Source organism: Staurois parvus, unplaced genomic scaffold (assembly GCF_062004578.1).
Source record: "Staurois parvus isolate SC_StPar_1 unplaced genomic scaffold, SC_StPar_1.0 ptg000207l, whole genome shotgun sequence".
NCBI lineage: Eukaryota > Metazoa > Chordata > Amphibia > Anura > Ranidae > Staurois > Staurois parvus.
Window position 1 is genome coordinate 9384823 of NW_028318003.1, and position 22520 is coordinate 9407342.

Consider the following 22520-nt stretch of genomic DNA (forward strand, 5'->3'; position numbering starts at 1 on the left):
TAACCTAGATTTTATTAAAAGTTACCTTTTTAATGCAGCCAGTGCTTTTTGTTTCCCTAAATGCCTCAGTAAAATTCAAATTTCTGTTTGAAACACAGTTGCCTGTAGTGGGAATTTCTTTAAATCACCTTATTTACGGTACTTATTCTCTTCTTGCATTGTGCAAAGGACCGGTGCTCATATCACAGGCATCTGTCTTATAAAACATGGTAATCTCCATTGTTATCTGTCTATGCAGTAAAACCTGATAATGAAGTAAGTCTTTTGAAGTTCAGAAATTCTGTCTAGATACAGTGTATTTACTGGACTGGAAGCTCAGCCTCTAAAGGGGTAAATGTCTTGTTAATATCTACAAAAAAGCTTAAGCATATACATTAGGGAGGCTAGACATCTGTTTGTAATAAATGTACAGCCTTCTACTTGGTGCTGATTAAAAAAAAAAAAATTTTAAGTGGTTGTAAACCTCACACATGAAATATGAACAAAGCATATCCCTCTATAGTGTGTACTTGTCTCAATTAAGAGGACTAAGTGTCATTTCTGCCTGCTGTATTGTTGCTCTGCTATCTGCATGAATCACTTCTGATAAGTTTTCCTGACACCAAGAGACAAATGGTGACAGGGAGGGACCTCCAGCAGTGTCTCTTCCCTCCAATCAGTTCTCCTCACAGCTCTGCAGAGTGTAGCTTCAACTCTCCAACCCTCTTTTTTCTGAACTCTCAGACAAATATTTAAAGTGGAATTCCACTCACTCTGTAAAAAAATAAAAGTCAGCAGCTACAAAAAGTGTAGCTGCTGACTTTAAAAAAACAGCCTTTTACCTGTCCCAGGATCCCGCGTTGCCCCTGCCGCAGCATGTTTCACTGGCCGTCCTGTATTCCAGGCGCTGGCATCTTCAGTGTGGGCACCCAGCTGTGACAGCTTGTGGCATCACAGCCAGGTTCCCACTGCACATGTGCGAGTAGCGCTGTGCTTCCTGAATGGCCCCGTCATCTTCTGGGACCTGTCAAGTGTCCCACAAGACTTCGGGGAGGGAGGGTTGGAGGACAACTTCCGTTTCACCTAGGCGATTGCAGCAGAAGTGGGAGCTGGTACCTGTCAAATTCGGGTACCCGCCCCCCCTCCCCCCCACTCCCCAAAGGTTCCAATCCTTTTGAGTGGAACTCCGCTTTAATTTCTGGTCTTTGAACAGATGTAGAGAAAAGAAGACTGCAGATAAGAAGGTTCAACTTATGTAGGAGGATTTGTGTAATCTCTTTTTATCACCTGAGGCCAGTCACTTCAGTGGGTATATGTAAGGGTTTACAACCACTTTAAGCAGTTTCAAATAAAACAAATGCGTTTAATACTCTGAAAAAAATAACTTTAAATTCTTCAATAAAATGAACTGAAATGTTTGCAGTATATGATGATCGTGTCTTTTAAAATGCTCTAACATTTGATTTCTTGTATCTGTTTTATTAGGAACCTGACTGGCTTCCAAGATGTCATCTAGAGGTAAAGATGATGCAGAACGCTACCTCTTCGTGGATCGAAATCCTACGAGCATCACGGCAACACAAGCCGATTGGACAGCAAAGAAGTTAGTGTGGGTGCCCTCTGAAAAACATGGGTTTGAAGCAGCTAGCATCAAGGAAGAGCGAGGCGATGAAGTGGTGGTGGAGTTGGCTGAGAATGGTAAAAAAGTGTCTGTCAACAAGGATGACATTCAGAAGATGAATCCACCAAAGTTCACCAAGGTCGAGGATATGGCAGAGTTGACCTGTTTAAATGAAGCCTCTGTCCTTCACAATCTCAAGGATCGTTATTATTCTGGACTCATCTATGTGAGTAATACCGTAGTGTAAAAATATTGTTTTTTTTTAACGAAAAGTGCACATCAGACATAGTATCACTAACATTGATCATTGCATGCAGAGTGCAGTATGCTTGACATAAAATTATGTTTCACCCATCAAAAAAGGTGAATTTTCTGGCTGGCGGTGTTCCTATATCCAGTGGTTGATACCAGCCACTGCTGTCTTTTGTCTCCTTACTGCCCATGTTGCAGTTCCGGTAGAGGAGCGGTGATTCCATCAGGCAGAGACCAGGTACGGGAGGTAGTGCAGTGCATACAAGCTATGCCTGTCAAGGGCCTTGTCCAACACAACTCTGCCAATCTTTTACCTATTTCTCCATGCCTCTGTGTCTGTGGACTCCTCCTCTTGGTTCCAGCTACTAAATAGAAAAAAAATTGTGCTGGGACAAGGTAAGTAAACATTGAAAAGTAAGACCCTCATCAAAGGAAGAGGACGGTGAAGACATGGTTTTAGCTGCTGTCTGGAAATGAGCTTTAAAGAGTTTAGGCCAGTTTTTCTGAAATTGTGTTCCTCAGAACTCTAGGGTTGCTTCAGAGGTTGCTAAGAGTTCCCTGAGCAATGAGCAATTTTTGCTTCTCGGATAAATAACAACTAACACCAATGATATTTGTAGCTATCTGTAAGTGGAAGAATCTTCCCAATGAATACAAATGTAAGGAACATCAATCTTACCGACCATCACGCTAATGAACTATGAGATGTATATGTATAATCATTTTTGGCAGGAGTCCTTAAAGTTATTTCAAGGGTTCCTCCATGTTTAAAAGGTTGAAAAGGGCCAGTTTAAGTTGTTATAATAGGCCTCTGTTTTCTGCTACCATGATTAAAATAGCATTGAATGGCAGTTGTGTGGGGATTTAAATGACCCTATCACTTTAACAAAACAGGTCACTGACGTAGACGTTCCTGTGCATACCTGAAACTGCTTCACCCTTCTTTGCCTGATTGCTGGACCGTTCTGATTGGGAAAAGCTTCAGCACTTCTTAGATTAACAGTGCTTATGCACTCCCTTCTGCCCCCATACATTCCCAATGAACCATTACTATAACAGGCTGCCTCACTGGCCAATAGGAATGTGTTGCAGGTAAGAGGGGAGAAGGCAAGGTTCAAAATTACCAAGAACTTTGGGCAGAACAGGGGCACTGAATGCCTGCCAGAGGAATGTCCAGACACTTTTAGGCACCTGCTTTTCATTACCGTCAACAGCTTGTCTTTGGTTGTTCAGCTGAAAGAGTCACATTAATATTTCCTGGTCCTTTTCCTGTATCACTGATTCCTGATTCACTCAGTTCTTGGCAATGGAGCCTTAGAGCCTATGACAATTAAGGCCAAAAACAAATATTTGAAATTAACTGTAAGGGGCGGACTGACAACTCATGGGGCCCCCGGGCAATAGGGGATCATGGGGCCCCTGTGTCCTTGACAGACTCAAAAAAGCCTATGAAAAAGGTACCAGGGGCATCTCATGGGGCCCCCTACTGACCCCGGGCCCTCGGGCAGTGCCCGAGTTTCCAAATGGTCAGTCCGCCCCTGCATGTGAGTGTTACTCTTCTTCGAAAGATGAAGATTTCTTTTTATACCTATAATTGGATTAATGAATGGAAAGAAGTAAAGGAAATTCCTCTTTGATGACAAAAAAATAAACTTTTTTTTTTAAACTGTAATGGTTTTCAGACACACTAGGTAAACAAAAAAGTTATTTATTTTAGTTTAAACAGTAGAAAGTTTCTTCGATTCCTTTAATGTAGCATTGAGGAAATTGTGGGATTTGGCCAGGTCTTGAGATTTTGCCAATGCCAATGATCAAGATTTCACTGGAGGCAACTAATCATTGAGATAAGATTGATGGTGGTATTGTCTGTAGTTCACACATACAGTTGTATGCAAAATTTTGGCTACCTTAGTACATGTTCTATAAAATGCGGTTAATACAACAAAAACATATCTGCAACTTCTAATGTATAATTATTATATATTTGCTGCATTTAAAAGAATGCAAAAGAAAACAACCTGCAGAAAAAGTTGCAGATACTAATGTTTGAATACCCTGAGAGACGCTATTATGTAATATCCCATGTGGCAGAAATTCTTTTGGCTTGTTGACAATCTTTTTATTTTTTCACATTCTTCTTGTTAAAACACTTTTATAGTTCAAGAATATTCTTAATTTGGATTAACAGTTTGAGTAATATGCTGTTTAAAGTGAATGTCCAGGCTAGATCTAACTAAGCTTAAAACGGACCCCGCTTCCCTCGTTGCCCCCACAGAGTGTGGACTGGCTCAAGCTGTCACTGATCTCTTCCATAAGAATGTTCTGGTGCAGGGCAGTGGGGGCACTGAGGGCAGGGCTCAATCAAATGTTCCTCCGACTCTTCTGCTTTGATCCTATTCTCCTCTCCACTTCTGCTCTCGACTCCCTCTACTTTCCTGAGCCTGAGCCCTGCCTGCAAGCCCAAGCCCAGCTAGCTTCGGAACTGCTCATCTGAAGCGGGCCCACAGCCATCTTTTTTTGCTGGCAGCCGACCACTGTGTCACGTACCTGACCGGAGGCTGTAATAGAGAGAGGGCTCCCCTTACGGCTAAGTGCAGTGCGCCCCTGAAGTGGAAACAGGAGGTGCAGTGCCCAAAGAAGCACGGGTTGCCAGTGGTGTTGCTGCTTGGAAATGCCTAATGAGATGGAACCCATGGGTGCTCCAGTTGCAGGATGCGTTGCTCCAGAGAACACGTGGATCCCGGAGGCTGGGTACAGTAGTCAGTAGCCAGAGCCAGGATCAGTATGGAACAGCAGACAGGAGCAACGTCAGGATCAAGCCGGGGTCATACACAGAGCAGCAGACAGGAACAAGGTCAGGATCAAGCCAGGGTCATACACAGAGCAGCAGACAGGAACAAGGTCAGGATCAAGCCGGGGTCATACACAGAGCAGCAGACAGGAACAAGGTCAGGATCAAGCCGGGGTCATACACCGAGCAGCAGACAGGAACAAGGTCAGGATCAAGCCGGGGTCATACACCGAGCAGCAGACAGGAACAAGGTCACGATCAAGCCGGGGTCATACACCGAGCAGCAGACAGGAACAAGGTCAGGATCAAGCCGGGGTCATACACAGAGCAGCAGACTGGAACAAGGTCAGGATCAAGCAGGGGTCATACACAGGGCAGCAGACAGGAACAAGGTCAGGATCAAGCCGAGGTCATACACAGAGCAGCAGACAGGAACAAGGTCAGGATCAAGCCGGGGTCATACACAGAGCAGCAGACAGGAACAAGGTCAGGATCAAGCCGGGGTCATACACAGAGCAGCAGACAGGAACAAGGTCAGGATCAAGCCGGGGTCATACACAGAGCAGCAGACAGGAACAAGGTCAGGATCAAGCTGGGTTGGTAATGGGTAATCAGCAGTAGACTCAGGAACAGGAGGGGCTGACGATAATCCAGCAATCACTGCGCAGAGCTGCAGTCCTTATAAAGGCCACTGAGTGTCAGCAATTAGTGCACCCTGCGTGTGCTGGTGTGTTTTCTGCACAGGAATGTTTTACTACATGTCGTCCGCCTATGCACATGCGCACTGCTTTGCGTGAATTGGCGTGGCCATATTGCGCATTTGCCCGGGCTTTCTCATCTTTTCCTCTGACACACTGGGGAGGTCAAGTAACCAGACCTGAGTGCCTTGAAAATTGGTTACCATAAGCATCTTCCTTCTACAGGGTATTTAGAATAGAGTTAGAAGGGGGGTGGGAGCTGTGTTAAAAGATAGGTTCACCTTTTGGAACATGTTACATGTTCTACCTGTTTTTAGGGGTGGAACATGTAACTGTTCCAGCAGCTGCAGCCTCTCCCTCCATTTCCCCCCTCCCTGTGACAACGGGCGGTGGATCTTCTCCCTGTGCCCACTGTCATAATTTAAGAAGAACTCAGCGGTTGAATGGCTGGGCAGCGATGATGTCACATCGCTGCTGCACAGATCAGGGGCTGTCAATCCACACTGAACTACAAAGTGTACATGACGACTGACAAGCAGGAAAAAGCTTTTATGACAAAAGAGACTGACATGGTCTCTTCTGTCATAAATGTCCTGTCTGTCAGCAATTTTTAAAAAAAGATTTTTCCGTTTACTACCACTTAAAGTGGAACAAATACTCCTCTAAACTCCAACTGTCCAATGCCTGTGAGGTCCCTCACTCCTGTGCATGTGCAGTAGTTCAGGAATCCCCCATACTAGCGATTTCCCAGAAATTAAATTGACCTGCACATGTGCACCTCTGTGTACATTCATACAAGGGATTGTGAACAGGCAGGTAGGTGTATTTTATTGCAGAAGAAACGTTCCATGTCTCTTCTGCAATAAAAAGCCTGCCTGTTCACAATCTTTCTATTTTTGCCTTTAGTTCTACTTTACGTGAACGTGTTCCTTTGCCCTGCATGGGCAAAGCACAGGTTCACCTTAAATGCCATAAATTCACTGGATTAGGCTACCTCGGCACTCCAGCTGTGATGAAGCTACAAATCCCATGAGACATTGCAAGACTTTGACAGCCATAAGCATGGCTCCTGTAGGCAGAGACATGATGGGGTTTGTAGTTTCACCACAGCTGAAGCGCTGAGGATTGCCTATCCCTAATACCTGTACTTCTTTACAGTGTTGATTTCCCATCTTTAATGTTACATGGCAGAGACTAGTGTCATCAGAGCTGACGCTTCATTAATCCTGTCATTTCCTTTACTTTCCACATTCCAGTACAAGGTTTGGTAGACCTGCTTTCTGATGACCTCATGGAAGTATTGTGTGCCATAGACAGGTGGAAGCCTGCCCAGACTTGTACTTCAGGCAGGTGGATTAGCTTGCTGCTGTCTTTCTGATACTATGGAATGTAATGAGCTTCTTCCGAAAACAGGATCTCAGATAACACCTGCACTAAAACCCCAGGTCTCAGGTCTGTGATGTGAGACGTGCGGATTACTACACAGTCATGAGCTGTATTTTTCTTAGGTCAAAATTAGGTTTTGATATAAAGTTTTATTTAGACCAAAAAGAGAATCCCTCTAAATTTTGCACTAAAAATAAAGTGTTTCATGCAGCTACGTGACTGGGACCCGCTGATCGTCATGTGCTGTAACAAATCGCAGCACAGCCGGGGCGAGCGCGCCCTACCCGGAAGTGCTGATCATGTACCAGCTACGTGATCCAGCGCACAGCAGCTGCCCTACCGCGGTAAATGTACATGTGGTGGTGGCTAGGCAGTTAAAGTGGAGTTCAACTCACCCTGTCAAAAAATAAAAGTCAGCAGCTACAAAAACTGTAGCTGCTGACTTTTAAAAAACAGCCACTTACCTGTCCCTCGGTCCCATGGTGAGTCCCCCCCGCAGCTCGTTTCACCTGCCATCCTGTATTCCAGGAGGCTGTCATCTACAGTGTGGGCACCCGGCTGTGCAGCTTGCGGCTTCACAGCCGGGTACCCACTGCACATGCGCGCGTAGCGCTGCTCTTCATGAATGGTCCCCGTAGTCTTCTGGGACCTGTCACGTGTCCCAAAAGACTACAGGGAGGGAGGGAGGGAGGACACCTTCCGCTAGCGATCGGACCGGAAGTGGGAGCGGGTACCTGCCAAATTCGGGTACCCGCTCCCCCCTCCTATCCCCCAAATGTGCCAATCCTTAATGGGGAGCGGGGGAGCAGTCCTTGAGTCTCTGGTGTCCTTTTAAAAGATCAGACATGTACAGTCTCTGTGAGTCCTATTGGGGTTACTGCTGGAACCACCAGCTGTCATTGATGACTGTTGTCTATGGGCCCATTCAAACTATGACGTTATGGTTCTATGCAATAAAACTTGCTATACATTACTGTAACATAGCGCAGTGCATTACAATGTAATTCATTTTAAATGGTACCCGGACAACACAGCCCAACTCTTGCATTTTATTGTACCACAATGCATAGATGTGAAACATCTGTTCCTTGTGGTGTGAAAATGCTTTACGTCTTTAGCACCCCATGTAAAACTAATGGGCTGCCTTAAATTATAACTAAAGGCCGTCTTTATTTATTTATTTTTGGACAGCGTGGAGAAGGATCCCCTCTATTTGTCCTGGAGACCATTATCACTTACCTATTTTATAGGCGTTTGACTGTTTTTCTGCCCATGAACTCCCCTCTGTGTTAAGGGTTGATTTACTAAACCTGGAGAGTGCAAAATCTGGTGCAGGTCTGCACAGAAACCAGAATCAGCTTCCAGGTTTTTTTGTGAAAACTTGACCCCAGTTCACATATATGCGGCCGTGCGGGTTGCGTTTGGCACGGGCACGAGGGCCCATTAATTTGCCTGTGACACACAGGGAAGAAGTCCTCAGTTCCCAGTACGGTTGCGTTTTCCAGTGCGGGCAGTGTGCCATTAGAACTAATGGCACCCGCCTGCGGGTCCGCATTTCTCTGTGTGGGTGGTGCGGCTGCATGGATTTTCGTGTGTATCCGCAGCGGCACCACCCGCACAGATGTGAACCTAGGGCAGTGGTGGGCAACCTTTTTTTTCAACTGAGCCAAATCTCGCCAAAACCACGATTGAAATTTATTTTGAGAGCCACATTTTTAAAACTGAAAATACATCCCCAATATAGTAATTCATCCCCCATAGTAATTCATCCCCCATAGTAATTCATCCCTCATATAGTAATTCATCCCCCATATAGTAATTCATCCCCCATAGTAATTCATCCCCCATATAGTAATTCATCCCCCATATAGTAATTCATCCCCCATATAGTAATTCATCCCCCATAGTAATTCATCCCCCATATAGTAATTCATCCCCCATAGTAATTCATCCCCCATATAGTAATTCATCCCCCATAGTAATTCATCCCCCATAGTAATTCATCCCCCATATAGTAATTCATCCCCCATAGTAATTCATCCCCCATATAGTAATTCATCCCCCATAGTAATTCATCCCCCATATAGTAATTCATCCCCCATATAGTAATTCATCCCCCATAGTAATTCATCCCCCATAGTAATTCATCCCCCATATAGTAATTCATCCCCCATATAGTAATTCATCCCCCCTATAGTAATTCATCCCCCCTATAGTAATTCATTCCCCATATTGTGTCAATTCACTTACCTTTGCTCCGCGCGTTCCTCTCGCCGTGTTCCCGCGCCGTTCCGGTCTTCAGGGCGGACTGTGAGAGGAGAGGAGCTCGTCACGCTGCCCCGCCTACATCCTGACAGCCAATGTTTGCCACGCTCCGCGGGATTAAAACGTCCGCCGGGCCGTATACGGCTCTCGGGCCGTAGTTTGCCCATTGCTGGGCTAGCTGCAGAGTCCTGACTTTTGGGGCGGCCGCCCGAGAGGAGGGAGGGGAGCGGGCACCCGGCACACAGAAGAGCCGCATTAAAATGTGTAAAGAGCCGCATGTGGCTCGCAAGCCGCGGCTTGCCGACCACTGACCTAGGGTAACTGAACAAACTGAAGTTAGAAGCTGATTGGCTACCAAGCACAGCTGCACCAGATTTTGACCTCTCTAGTTTTAGTAAATCATGCCCTGTGTGTCCATGCACACATAGGCATTTAGGGGCAGAATTCTGAACAGACCCAAATCTCGTTCAGGAAATGAGCTTTTGGACAGAAAAATGCCCAACACATCTAAAAACGTGTAAACGTGCCTAAGCGCATTTTAGCACTTTTTTTCATTTCAATGGTCTGAATAAATGAATCTTCTAGCCAATGAAATAAACAAATGCCCGAGTGCTTGATGCACCTGAAGGCGACTAAATGCATTTGCAAAAATGCGGCTTAGGCATGTTTATGAAGCTGCTTTTCTCCTGCTAGGAGAAAAGTGTTTCCAAAAGCCCGAGTGCATGAAGCCTAAGCGTAAAAGTGAAAAAAATCCCAAATTTTGTGTTGTCACCAGAACAGGAATAGAGGGGATATCTAAACTACGGTACTTAAAAAGAAAGTGCAGCGCTAAAACAAATGCAGATTAATACTTCCAATCCATCAACCAGCTGAACATGTGATCGTGAATAAATAAAATCACAATATGTTAAAATAAATGTATAAAAATGGTGACAGACTGTGATGGGTGATGGTTACAGGAGATGTTAGTGACTTCACATTCCAGGTGGTGAGGTGATAAAATAGTTAAAATACGCACTCACCAGATGCGTATCTTTATATACGCATATAATCAATAACCAGAGGTCCCTCTTATGGGATGGGATGGATGAGCTGAACCACCTGTAACGGACTCTCCCCCTCTTGGTGTTGGTCTGGTCAGTGGTCGTCTCTGTTGGGATAGCCCCGAGTACCACCGTGGAAGCCTCTCAGATATAAAGCAGGTTGCACTGGACCTGGCGTTCTCCTCTTATAGTGGTGGGCTGATGTCAGCAATTGGGAACTAGATCTGGTGACAGCCAGGCATTGCCTGACTCTAGAGGGACTTCCTCCCACTTCCTGTTTTTAACAATGGGATAGGAAGTGAAGGGCAGTCTCCCCAATAGGACACAGATGGCTAAAAAACTTACATGGGGTTATACGCCTTCCCTACTGTGTTCAACATGGAAAAAAAAAAGTTTTGCCTTTAGTTCTATTTTAACACAAGACAAATGAATGTGCATTCAGTAACACACCATTGCACATTGCCCCAGTCTCTGCGATCCCTCATAGTGCACACAGCCTTTTCTGATTGTGGTATGGTAGACAACACATTCTGTACACATTCTCTTTCTAGTTTATTGGTAAGACTCAGTCCACTAACTATATTGATTTTTCTGGTGTCACAGTTTGTGTCCATTCCACCATGTACTGTGCCAGCTGCAGACGGCATATCAGGCCCTGCCCTTGCTCAGTCTTGTCTTACCTGTCACAAGCCATCAAGTGTGCTCTATTGTGAAGGTGCAGTGGAAGATGACAGCACACAGGCAGTAATGGACGCAGGTGTGTGCTCCAGTATCAGATTCCACCAACCTAGAATCCTGCTGAGCTATAGAAACCAGACAATTAAAGGAGTTGTCTGTAAACAGCTTTAGTGGGGGAAGAAGAGTCTTTCTGAGCATTCGGAAATGTAGAGAATGTACAAGAACAAATGATGACTTTACAGCGTAAATTTAGGCTATGACTGTTTTATTTTTATATTGTGGAAATGTTTTCGAATCCTGTGAGTACAACTCCAGGGGAAAAAAAATCATAAATGTAAAATTTATACCTTGTTGCAAGCCAACACGTGTTCACAAGAAATGTGGCTATGACAGTGAAGGGCTCCAGTTGCATCACAACCGTCTCCACACCCATTTACAGTACAAAAAGCTTTTTATTTTTCCCCAGAATACATGCTGTTCTGTGAATGGAGAAGGGGAAATCATGTTGCATTCCTGCCCTTCTCCCCTCTCCCCTCTTCTACTCCATTCACAGAAAACCTTGTAACATGAAGAAAAATATGGAAATAGGCGATACACTACAGGTTACCGGAGTTGTAGCCTCCAATAACATGAGTCCATAGTTAGGTTTAAAAAAAGTCTGTAAGTGTTCCAAATAGTAGACTAGTAGTGCTGTGGTTGACTGCAGCTGTCCTGCAAGGATTCTGGGGGCTAGTAAGACATTTCAGATAAGCCCATGTATAGATTACTGCAGCTATTTTGCCATTCTCACTTCCAGTTCTGCAGCATTTCAGAATTCCCAATCACCCTACTTGCCCCTCACAATGCCTTGTGTGCATGAGATCTTTGTGCCCCTTGATTAAAGTGGTTGTAAAGGTAATTTTTTTTTACCTTTATGCACTAAAATTAAAAAAACCTTCCAGTTGCTGTTCCAACCCGCTCCCCCCCCCCCCCTACCAACCTTACCTGAGTCCTTTATCAATCCAGCTCTGTGCCCGGCTTCAGTCCTTCTCTCTCCTCTCTCTGCATTCACAAGCTTGGATGAGAATAGCGGGAGCCATTTACTCCTGCTGGTGTCAGTCAAATCCTGTGAGGAGGGAGTGGAGGGTGAGGCTGAACTGTGTGTGTCTATGGATGCACACAGCCCAGCTCAGGAGCAAGCCCACATGTCTGCCTCTATAGCAAGCTAGTTATGGGGGTAAACACAGAAGAGGAGGAACCAAGAAAGCTGGCAGTGGACCCCAGAAGACTAGGTGCAAGGCTGCTCTGTGCAATACCAGTGCACAGAGCAAGTAAACATAATAAGTTTGTATTTTTATTTAAAAAAAATATCAGATTTTTTTATGCATTCTTTATTTATAAAGACAGTTTTACAGAGAATAAAGTTGATAGAAGTGTATAAGGAAATTACAAAAAAGGGCCGTAAACTGCTTAAGGTCAGTCAAATTCAGAGAACACACAGGCAGCAGTTTAACATATTTATAGGTAAAGTTAATCCAAGGAATATCGGATTGTTTCTTGGACCAGGAAGGATTTTTTTCCCCTACTGGAGCAAATTGGATCATGCGTTATTGGCGTTTTTTGCTTTCTTCTGGAACAGCTTTGGGAATTGGATAGTTTATAAGGAGTTTTTCAGTGTGTGTGTGTTTTCTCTGTTGGATGAACTCGATGGACTTGTGTCTTTTTTCAACCAAATTAACTATGTAACATGTAGTATACAGATGAAGCAGAAGAGCATATCAATATAATCTCAAATCCCACCAGGGGAGGGACCCAGTGGGGGATATAAGCCCAAACGTCATGTCAAACTGCAAAGTACTAAACTGTGAAATAGGTGTGCCTGGACCGAGATGAGTTATGGCCTAAGTAGTGCAATCAGGGTTTTAAGAGCCTGATCTCCGATTCAATCTCGCATACAGGGTACAGTTTAAAGTGACAGAAGAAGACATAAAAGATGTAAGGAAGGAAGGAAAGGGGGGGGGGAGGGTATAAGGGAACTGCATCAGGCAAGAAGGAGTCCAGAACAAACAGAGATATTGAGGCCCTATAGTCTTTAGGTAGCCTAAAAAAGAGCTGGGGAGACGTTAGCACAAACAATGTCTATCTATAGGTTCCCCGGTACTTATGAAGGTATGTCAATCATTATTTGTTTATATTCCACTGAATTGGAAAAGTCCAACCAATAGAACCACATCTTGGTAAATTTACTGGTAGTCCCTCTAAGAAAGCTGGTTAAATCTTCCATCAGATATCTCCTGATGTCCTCAACATGGTGGAACCCTTGTTGAATTGTGGGCAGCGTTTATCAGGTTTTCTTGATTCTGATAAGGATACTACAGTTCTCCCCCTTTTATTTGCTAACTCAAGCTGTGTTTCAAGTTCCCTGTTTAATTTGATCTACAACCAGCTTTCTGCAGCCTGTACTATAACACCAGAATGGGAACATAAAAGGTATGTGCTTCACGTAGCAGTTTGATTTAATGTCTTTATTGCCTGAAGCCATAAATGATGATTTTATGATGAAGTACATTGAAACAATGACTGGGGATGATACACTGATAGAGGCAGGCATTCCCTAGCTACAGCATAAAGAGTGCATATCTGCAGAGCAGGAAGACTGATAAGGGTATCAAATATCCCTCTAGATGTTTTAATATGGGGAGCTCTGGATCACCAATCAGTTTTTAAAAAAAATAACACCGTATTTATTCTTTCTTCAAAAGTCAGGGAAATATACAGCTTTCTTCAGCAAAGAAAATACAAGTCTAAAGTTGTGGTATCATGAAAAACAACACAATGGCTCACCGCCAGTATACCACTCCCATACCAGGGTTTAAGGTTCCCATCTGTTTTAGGGTGCCACAAAGGCCACAGGAGCTCAGCAAGCACGGTATCAGTTGCCAGACAGTTCACATTTACACATACTGTAGCTGTTAACCATTCCACTGCACCTCACAGACACCTGCTGGCTGGTTCCTGTTCCTTTTCTGGACTCTAAATACAGACAGATAACCCTTTTGGGACCCAAAGTCCTTGTAATGAGGATTTAGAGGCTCTTTCCCACCCAAAATCTCTTCGAGCCACTGAATTCCAGGTTCCAAATGAGGACTTACCAGTCCTGAGAGAACTGCCAGCCAGTCCTCTCCTTTCTAATTGGTCTACCCTGAAACCCCTCACCCTGCATGGGTGAGAACCCCTGAGTACTCAACAATGTCCCCCTTAAAGGGACCACACCCAAATAGTGGGGAAATATGCATGCTGTTCAGGACCCATCCTTAAGTGCCGGTTCACATATATGTGGATTGGATGCAGTTTGAACTCCAGCCTATCCGCATGACATGTGAAATAACATTACTTCCTATGGTGCCTGTTCACATACATCCGATGCACTGGCAGTGCGGATTGAAAAAGAGTCATCGCTGATTTCTTTTTTTTTTTTTTATAAATATTTATTAATTTTTCAATCCAAATACAAATCACTTTGACATTTCTATTAAAATGATAATCACAACAGTATCTTCCAACTTGCATTATTTATTTATGTCAATCCCCTCTACCCTTTCTCCCCTCCCACGCCCTCCCCTCAATCACCCAATGCCCCCCCCCCTCCCTCCCCCACTCTACATTTTCTCTTCTCACCTTTACACCATGTATTTCTATTATTTCTAAATCCAATTCCAGGGGTATTATATCTTCATATATTTCACCTTTTCTCTATATTCTTCCCATCCTTTCCATTTTATATTATACATCTCCATCTTGTCCATATGCATATAATACAGTTTTTCTGTCCCACAGATCTGATTCATTCTGCCCATCCAATCCTCCTCAGTTGGCACCTCTCTTTTTTTCCAAAACCTAGGTATCAGGCTCTTTGCTGCGGTCAGATAATGCCATATCCCCGATCTCTTATATGATTTCACTGGAAGTTCTGAGATATGGAGGAGACATAATTCTGGGTCTAATCCTATGTTGATTTTAGTGATTTTCCCTATCAAATAAACTATCCTCCGCCAAAACACCTGTATTTCTGGACACTCCCACCACATATGATACCACGTGCCCTCCTCTCCACAACCTCTCCAACATAACCGTGAAATTTCCTTATTCATCTTGTGCTCCACATTAGGGGTAATGTGCCATCTCATCAAACACTTATAATTTATTTCTACTTCCCTCATGCTAATATTTTCGTGAATTAATGTGAGCATTTTCCTCTGCTCCTCCTCCTCTATTTCTCTTCCCATATCTCTTTCCCATTTCTCTATGTGTATTAGTTTTGTGTCAAGTCATCGCTGATTTCTGAGCAGTGTCGTCCGGTTTGGTTGCAGATTACAGGCTATTGACTCTATTGGAACCATTTCTAAATTGTACATGTCATCAGTTGTGAACAGGATAAAATCCTGACCTAAACCTGATCTAAGCCTGTCCTGAACCTGATCTAAACCTAACCTGAACCGCTGAACAACTATTGTGGTAATTAGCTGTGTAAACAGAGCTTCAATCCGCACCACACGTGTGAACCCACTGATGTCCTGTACTATGTGCATTCGTCATCCACAACTGGCTGTTTGAAATGACATGCAATAGGATGATGGGCAAGGGTTAGCTAACCTCATGCAGAAGCTGCCCTCTAGCAGTCTGTGCATAATTGCATTTCACTTTACAAAAAAATGACTTCTGGCTCTTGACAATTAAAACATTGATTTTTGCCTATATGTGAAGCAGGTGCTTGCTTTGTTCTCATGGATGTCTGCAGTTACAGTGCAGACACGACAAGCTGAATGTAAACAGAGCATGTTCACATTGTCCTGGGCCTATGATGTCACCTCTTGAAGCACAAACAAAGGAAAGGCTATATTAGCAAGGTTGCTTGGCATTCCTAAACGTTTGCTCATTTCACTCTAAACTTGTATTATAGCTTTTGTAAATGTTGCAGAATAAACCATTTTATAATTTACTATATCTTTTTGGAACTCTGAAAATGAGTTCTGAAATTTCCACATTTGCAACAGGCAATGCGAAATAACTTATCACCCATACTGGTTGTTTTAGCAGTAGGATAATCATCAAATTAGAAGATGTATTAAGGTGATTCTAAAGCCTAAACATTTTCATTTTAATGCATTCCTTGCATTAAGGTAAAACATGTTTAGGCATCAGTATTGGCCCCTCGCCCCTCCATATACTTACCTGAGCCCTCAGTCGATCCAGCAATGTGCAGGTCTGCAGCTCTTCTCTCCTCTGACTTCCGGGTGTCACAGGATTTTGCTGCCAATCAAACCCAGTGACAAGGGAGCGAGGCCAAGTCTCTCCATCTGTTTCCAAAGACACAGACGGCGAGGCTTGGGAGCAAGCCCACATGAGTGCCCCATGGGAAGCAGCTTCCTATTGGGGCACTAGCCAGGGAGGAGGAGCCAGGAGCGAAGAAGTGGAGGTTCAGGGCCGCTCAGTGCAATTTCATTGCACAGAACAGGTAAGAATAGGAATGTTTTTTATTATTATTGCAGTGGAAGTGTTTCTTTTTTTATTGTCAGATGTGCTGGACATTTCATTTTTTAAAAGCAGCTATAAACCCTTACATATACCCAGTGAAGCGAGTAACCACAGGTGATGCACCGAGATGAAACAAATCCTCCTACATAAGTTGTACCTATTTTTTTGTAGCGCTATCTTCTTTACAGTTGTTCAAAGCCCAGAATTTTTACAGCTTTTCTGAAGTTTCAGAAAGCAGGGGTTGAGGAGGAGGAGAGCTTAGATCTGATTGGAGGGAAGGGACACACCACCCCATACAGGAACAGAGCTGAGGCTGTCAATCACAGGCTATGTGCTAGAGATCCCTACCCTGTCACCTTTTTATCTCTTGGTGTCATGAAAACCTGTTAGAAGTGACTTAGGGCTCATGTACACTGCAGCTGATAAACTCACGTTTAAGAGCTGTTCAGCGTTTTTTTCAGAAGCCCCTGAACTCACCCTAATGTTTTCCTATGTGTCCATGTACACATCTTCGTTTACAGTTATTTACAGGCATTTAAGTTTACAGTCGTTTTTTTGAACGCAGAAAACTTGTGTTCAGCAGTTGATTTTATCAGCGTTTTAAACGCAAAATGCTTGTAAACACGTCTAAACTTGGCAAATCGCATTTATAAGCGTTTGCGGTTTACATTTTTTTTTAACTCTTACAGTTCCCAATGCTGTCCAGAGCCTTTTTTCATCAGGAAAAATGCATGCAAAGCATTTTCAAGGTACACAGATGTACAAAACACTGAACACAGGATGTTCCTACCAAACTTGTTACACATTGGAAAGACCAATTCACACCTCAGACCTCTCCTACCCTTGGAAACAAAAGATATGTTAATGACCATTCACACCTCAAATTCCTCATGAAGACCCCCTGTCAGGTGACCTTAATGACTCGCTCCATCAGACAACCTTCCTACCCTTGGATTGGAAACAAAAGAAATGTTAATGAGCAACTCCCACCTAATTATCTCAACACACACTGCTGTCTCTGCTTCTACTCTCTGTATTTCTCTGAAACAGTCTGAAATAGTTAATAATTTACCACTTTTCAGTGCATTCTGGGCATTTGGGAGGTTCTCCTGTGCTTATCTTTAAAAAACGCTTCTAAACACAAACGCTTATAAACGCATTATGCAAACGTGGCTAAACATACGTTTTTTTTACCTACATTTTCCAGCAGTCAGTTTCCATCATTCAGACGTGTCCCGTGTACATGGGGCCTTAGAAAGCAGAGGAACAAGGCAGCAGACAGAAATTACACTTAGTACTCTGGATTGAGACACACTATGGAGGGATAAGCTTTGTTCATATTTTATGTCAGTAATTTACAACCAATTTAATTCTGGAGTTAGGCTCTAAGTTCACCTTTTCCATAAAATAGTCTATGCAATCAAGGGGCCCCTGTAGATATGAAAAACTGTGCAGCTTTTTTTAAAAAATGTTCATTAATTTTATTGTCATACCTGTAGGCTAAATGGACCCCCCGGAAGGCAGTCCGAATGAACCCCAATTAGCTATGTCCACGACGCGTCCTGCCTTGCTGCTAGGATGCAAAACCATTGGTTTTTACTTATGTAATGCTGGAGGTTAGTATTCAACAGGTTTCATGTTCTAGTCACAAGGCAGGATGTAAGGATTGCTAACTGGGAGTTTTTCGGCTGGCCTTCCACGGGGAGCCAAATGGCCTACAGGTATGACAATAAAATAAATGCACATTTAACAAATCTGCACAGAAATAAATACCTACAGTGGTCCCTTTTATTGCACAGGCCATTTTCTGGAAAAGGTGAATTTATCCTTTAAATATACTATATAATTAGTTGCAATATAAAAGTAATTGGATTTACCTGTTTATTAAGAATGTGTATAAATAAAGCACTTTGTCATTATTTAGAGAATAATAGGTTTTTAGAGCTAAAACACCTGATATATCTTTTCCACAAATTGTAACACTTGCTGGTTACAGTTTTTCCATGATTCAAACAAGCATAGAAGTAAAAGTGATAATTGTATTTTCAGGTGAGGAGTTTTTTTGGTTAATATTATCTTTCAATTGCAAGGTTCAGTCTTTGATCTGTAGCCAAACCTGCTGGCTACTATTCAGGAGTTGACAAGCGAAGGGTGTTTAAAGTTGAATAAAGCTTCAGAATACATAAGATGAGTCCCTAAAAAAACATGTTGTGGCAATGAAATAGGCCTAAACAACAGTGTTAAAAATGTGATGACACTTAAATCTTCTCTATTACTCATTGGACAGATATAAGCATGGACGTTCTTAACTTTGGGAACCTGATTTACATACAAGAAGTGCTGACTAACCACATTAAATATGAATAAAAATAACACGCGATGCACTTTCATTTATTAATTGAGTTAATATTTGAAGAACATATTGATTTAGGCAACCTGCTTGTCTTAAAGTACATATAAACCAATCAATAAAATATCATATTGACGCATCTTTTACATGTTAATATGTTTTTCAATCATTTTAAATCTACAGCATTTAATACATTAATACCTGGATAACCTGCCATGAAGGTCCTTATTTTGGCACTTCCTGTTATAGGGTGACATTGCTATGTACCTTTCTACCCCTTGCTCTTATGCATTGTTACCCTTTTACATGTGCTTCCAATGAATACTAAGTGGCCATACCAACTGTCAGGCATTCTCCACCATCAAGAAGCCCATCCTGAACAATGACATACAGCTACAATACTTCTGGACTGTATGCATTTAAAAAGGAAGTGGCTGCGTGTGGGATGGATGAGATCAGCAGTATTAAGTTTCAACAAAGGATGAAAAAGTGTTTTCTGGAATAAAAAATGACAGCTGTTTATGATACAAAGTTATATATAATTGAATGAGTATCAAATATTTGTAACATAGTAGGTGACATTGTTTGCAATAATCCAGTGATTTATCACTTAAAGGACCACTCCACCCAAAATAAATCTTTCAGCACTGAGAAGGATTAAATTAAACCCTTGGCTTTTGTTCTTTTGAGCCCAGAATCTGCTCACTTGCTGCTGTATGAACATAAAGAGCATTTCCAGTCAAATTGTTTATTTTTTTCTTGATACAGCAGATCTTCTAAATCTATTGTCAGCTTTTTAGTGTCCTCTGTGTCCCTATTGGTCAAATCTCCATTCACTTCCATTTGGGACAGCAAGTCTTGGAATGGCTAAAAACAATGTAAGTTTGTTTTTTTTTGTTTGTTTTTTTGCTGTCTTTGTCTTATTGGAAAGATTCATTGTCTCTATTTGTCATGACAACCACTTCCACCAAAATAATGTCACCAAGACAGAAATTGATGGAAAAAATAAAATGTATAGTTGTCATAAAAACATGAAGTGAATGGACATTTTCCACTTTCCCGTTGTGTCTCGGGGATAGTACATTACTGTCCAGGATGGTAGGTATGGGTAAATGTCCCTACCAGGAAACAGATGGCAAAAAAAAAAAATAGAAAATTGGGTTTATAACTCTTACCTACTTCATCAGACCAGAAAAAGTTTGGGCTGGTAAATTATAACACATTTTGGACTACAAAATATATAACCCAGTCTGACTGTCTTGTGGCTTTGGGGAGCTCAGAGCCTTGGGCATCTATGTCTAAGAAGAGGTCTCCCATTGGCCCACATGCTGCATTTTTGTAAAGCATCAAGAAGAGCAGTATGGTTATAAAGTGACACAGTCTATAATAAGCCATTTGAGTTGTCTCCATTCTGGTCACTGAAAAGTTTACACTGCCTTGTCGGGTCAAGTTGAGAGTTTTGACCATGCAGTGAACACATCGTCTTTACATTGGGTACCAACTGGCAATAACTATGGTTTTTCCTGCTGTGGAGGTTTCAAGTTCAATATTGTATTTCTATTTGCATGGGGGACATCAGGACATACCAACAATGAGCATTAGATAATTACAATAATTGAGCAAAAATGCTTACCATAGCTCAAACTTCTTGCAGTAGTCACAATTATAATAGTTTAAATAGATTTCCAGAGGGAAACATCTGAAGAATTTGATAAATAAACTTAAGAGCCACTAAGAGTTTGTGAACCATGAGTACATTTATAATATTAAAGGGAAAAGCAGACAAACATTCTTAAGGCGTTCCTATTTTATAGCAACAAAACTACCATAGCGTAGAGGGAATGCATACCAAAATGGTTTTGTATTGTTTTGCAAGCAGCTGATGTGAATGTAGTTTTAAGCAGTTTAAAAATGAATGTAATACATTAACCTCATACATTCAATTAGAAGTAGTGGTTTCTTTAAAAAAAAAAAAAAGTACCCACCTAGGTCGATGCTGACTCTGTCTGCCGCTGCTTCTAAGACTGAGAACTGAGTGATCAAAGACTGCTGATCGCTCAGTTCTCTGTCTTCAGTGAGCTGATCGCTTAGTTCTTGGTCTTCGGTGAGCAGAGAGCAGTGACTGTCAGTCACCGGTTCTCTGCTCTGCCACTCCAGCACTCACTGTGCCAGGCTGTGGAGGGGGTGGGAGCAGCTGACACAGGCTCTCAGCTGTGTGCTGAGAGGCTAAGCCAGCTGCCAGTCAAGCATCTGGGTGGCATCTGGCTGTAAAGTCAGGATCAATCTAGAGCCTGGAGCCGCTGAGAGACGCCAGCCAATAGTGGGCTTTAGCCTGCTGTCAGCTGAAAACAGGTCACAGATGTGCAGAACGAATTGCGCTCCTGTGATCCATGAAAGAAGTAGGGCTAAAAAAACTTTGGCCATACTTCTTCTTTAACCACTTGCCCTCCAGAGGATTTACCCCCATTCCTGACCAGGCCATTTTTTGCAATACAGCGGTGCGTTACTTTAACTGACAATTGTGCGGTCATGCAACGCTCTGCATAAATTAAATTTATGTCCTTTTTTCCCCCACAAATAGAACTTTCTTTAGGTGGTATTTGATCACCTCTGCGGTTTTTATATTTTTGCAATATAAACAAAAAAAAGACCGACAATTTTGAAAAAAAAACAAACAATATTTTTGACTTTTGCTATAAAACATATTCAGTAAAAAAAAGAAAGAAATTTCGTCATAAATTTAGGCCAAAATGTATTCTGCTGCATGTCTTTGCTAAAAAAAATCACAATATGTGAAACTTAATTGGTTTACATCAAAGTTATAGCCTTTACAAATGGCGGTATATATATATATACTGTATACTGGAATTTTAATGTTTTTTATACTATTAATGGTGGAGATCAGCGACTTATAGCCGGACTGCGGCGGGCATGTTCTTGCTAACAGCAGAGAGACCTGTGTTGTTTACACACAGGTCTCTCACCTGTCAGTGTTACTCAGCAATCACTGGGTGCCAGTGGGAAATCTCCAGCTGGGAACCAGTGATTGACTTTTGTAGCCGCCAATGGCAGTGTGGGTCTGGCGGCGTGTGAGCCTCCTATCCAGAAATGCAAATCACGTGTGTGTGTGTATATACATATATATACATGATTTTGTGCAGCCCTGACTTCCTGTAGCAGTAGTTCATTTATTGGGCGGCAGGGAAGTGGTTAAAGTGAACATCAAGCCAAAAGAGTGGGAAGAATTAAAATTCTTATGAGGTTCTTACTTCTATCCAGGATTTACTCTCACTTGCCAAAACCTTGTCACTAATCTCTTCATTCCTCATTTAATGGAGATGAACAAAGGCAGACATGGTTGTAGTCCAACCTGGGAGATAACCATGGTTCTTTCCATAAATACACTGGAGAAATGAGCGTAGCCACCCAGGGGCATGAAGTGTGTAATTCACAGGATTACCAGGTGAAACAAGAAAAAAAATGTCTGAAAAATGCAGCCACCTCATCTAAGGACTGGTACATTTTTGTTTGTGGGTTTAGATACACTTTAATTGTTGTGTACGTCCACAGACCAGTAGCTAACTTAATAATTTGTTCTTGCTGGATGGAATTGTTTTTGGAAAGCAGGGGGCAGTTTTCTGACTGGCTTTAAAGGCCTGATTGCCACTTGCAAAAAAACTTCAACAAGCTGAGTAATAGCATAGGTTATGCAGAATTTAGCCCCTTAAGGGCCCTACATCCTTGGTGCCCCAACTGCATGCAGCCCTTTGGTGTGTAATGTGTGGTCCTCGGACCTCAGCTATCTGTAGTGGGAACTTTGAGTAGGGTAATAGCACTGATCTCCACTAGCCTCATGTATTGGGTTGCCACCTGTCCAGGATTCACCCAGATAGTCCAGGATTTGAATCACGTGTCTAGTTTTCAGGCTACCTGGAACCTAAAC

General features: G+C 42.6%; 1 protein-coding gene across 7 annotated transcripts in view; it reads left to right on the forward strand.

Moving 5' to 3' along the window:
• LOC149461278 (myosin-10-like) overlaps positions 1 to 22520 on the forward strand; it is a 293209-nt gene that overhangs the window by 148274 nt on the left and 122415 nt on the right. For all 7 annotated transcript variants that reach the window (XM_089678625.1, XM_089678626.1, XM_089678624.1 and 4 more), the window contains exon 2: positions 1465 to 1826. In XM_089678625.1, coding sequence (XP_089534751.1) covers positions 1485 to 1826 — 342 coding nt within the window. In that variant the 5' untranslated portion in view covers positions 1465 to 1484. The remainder of the gene's footprint in view (positions 1 to 1464; positions 1827 to 22520) is intronic.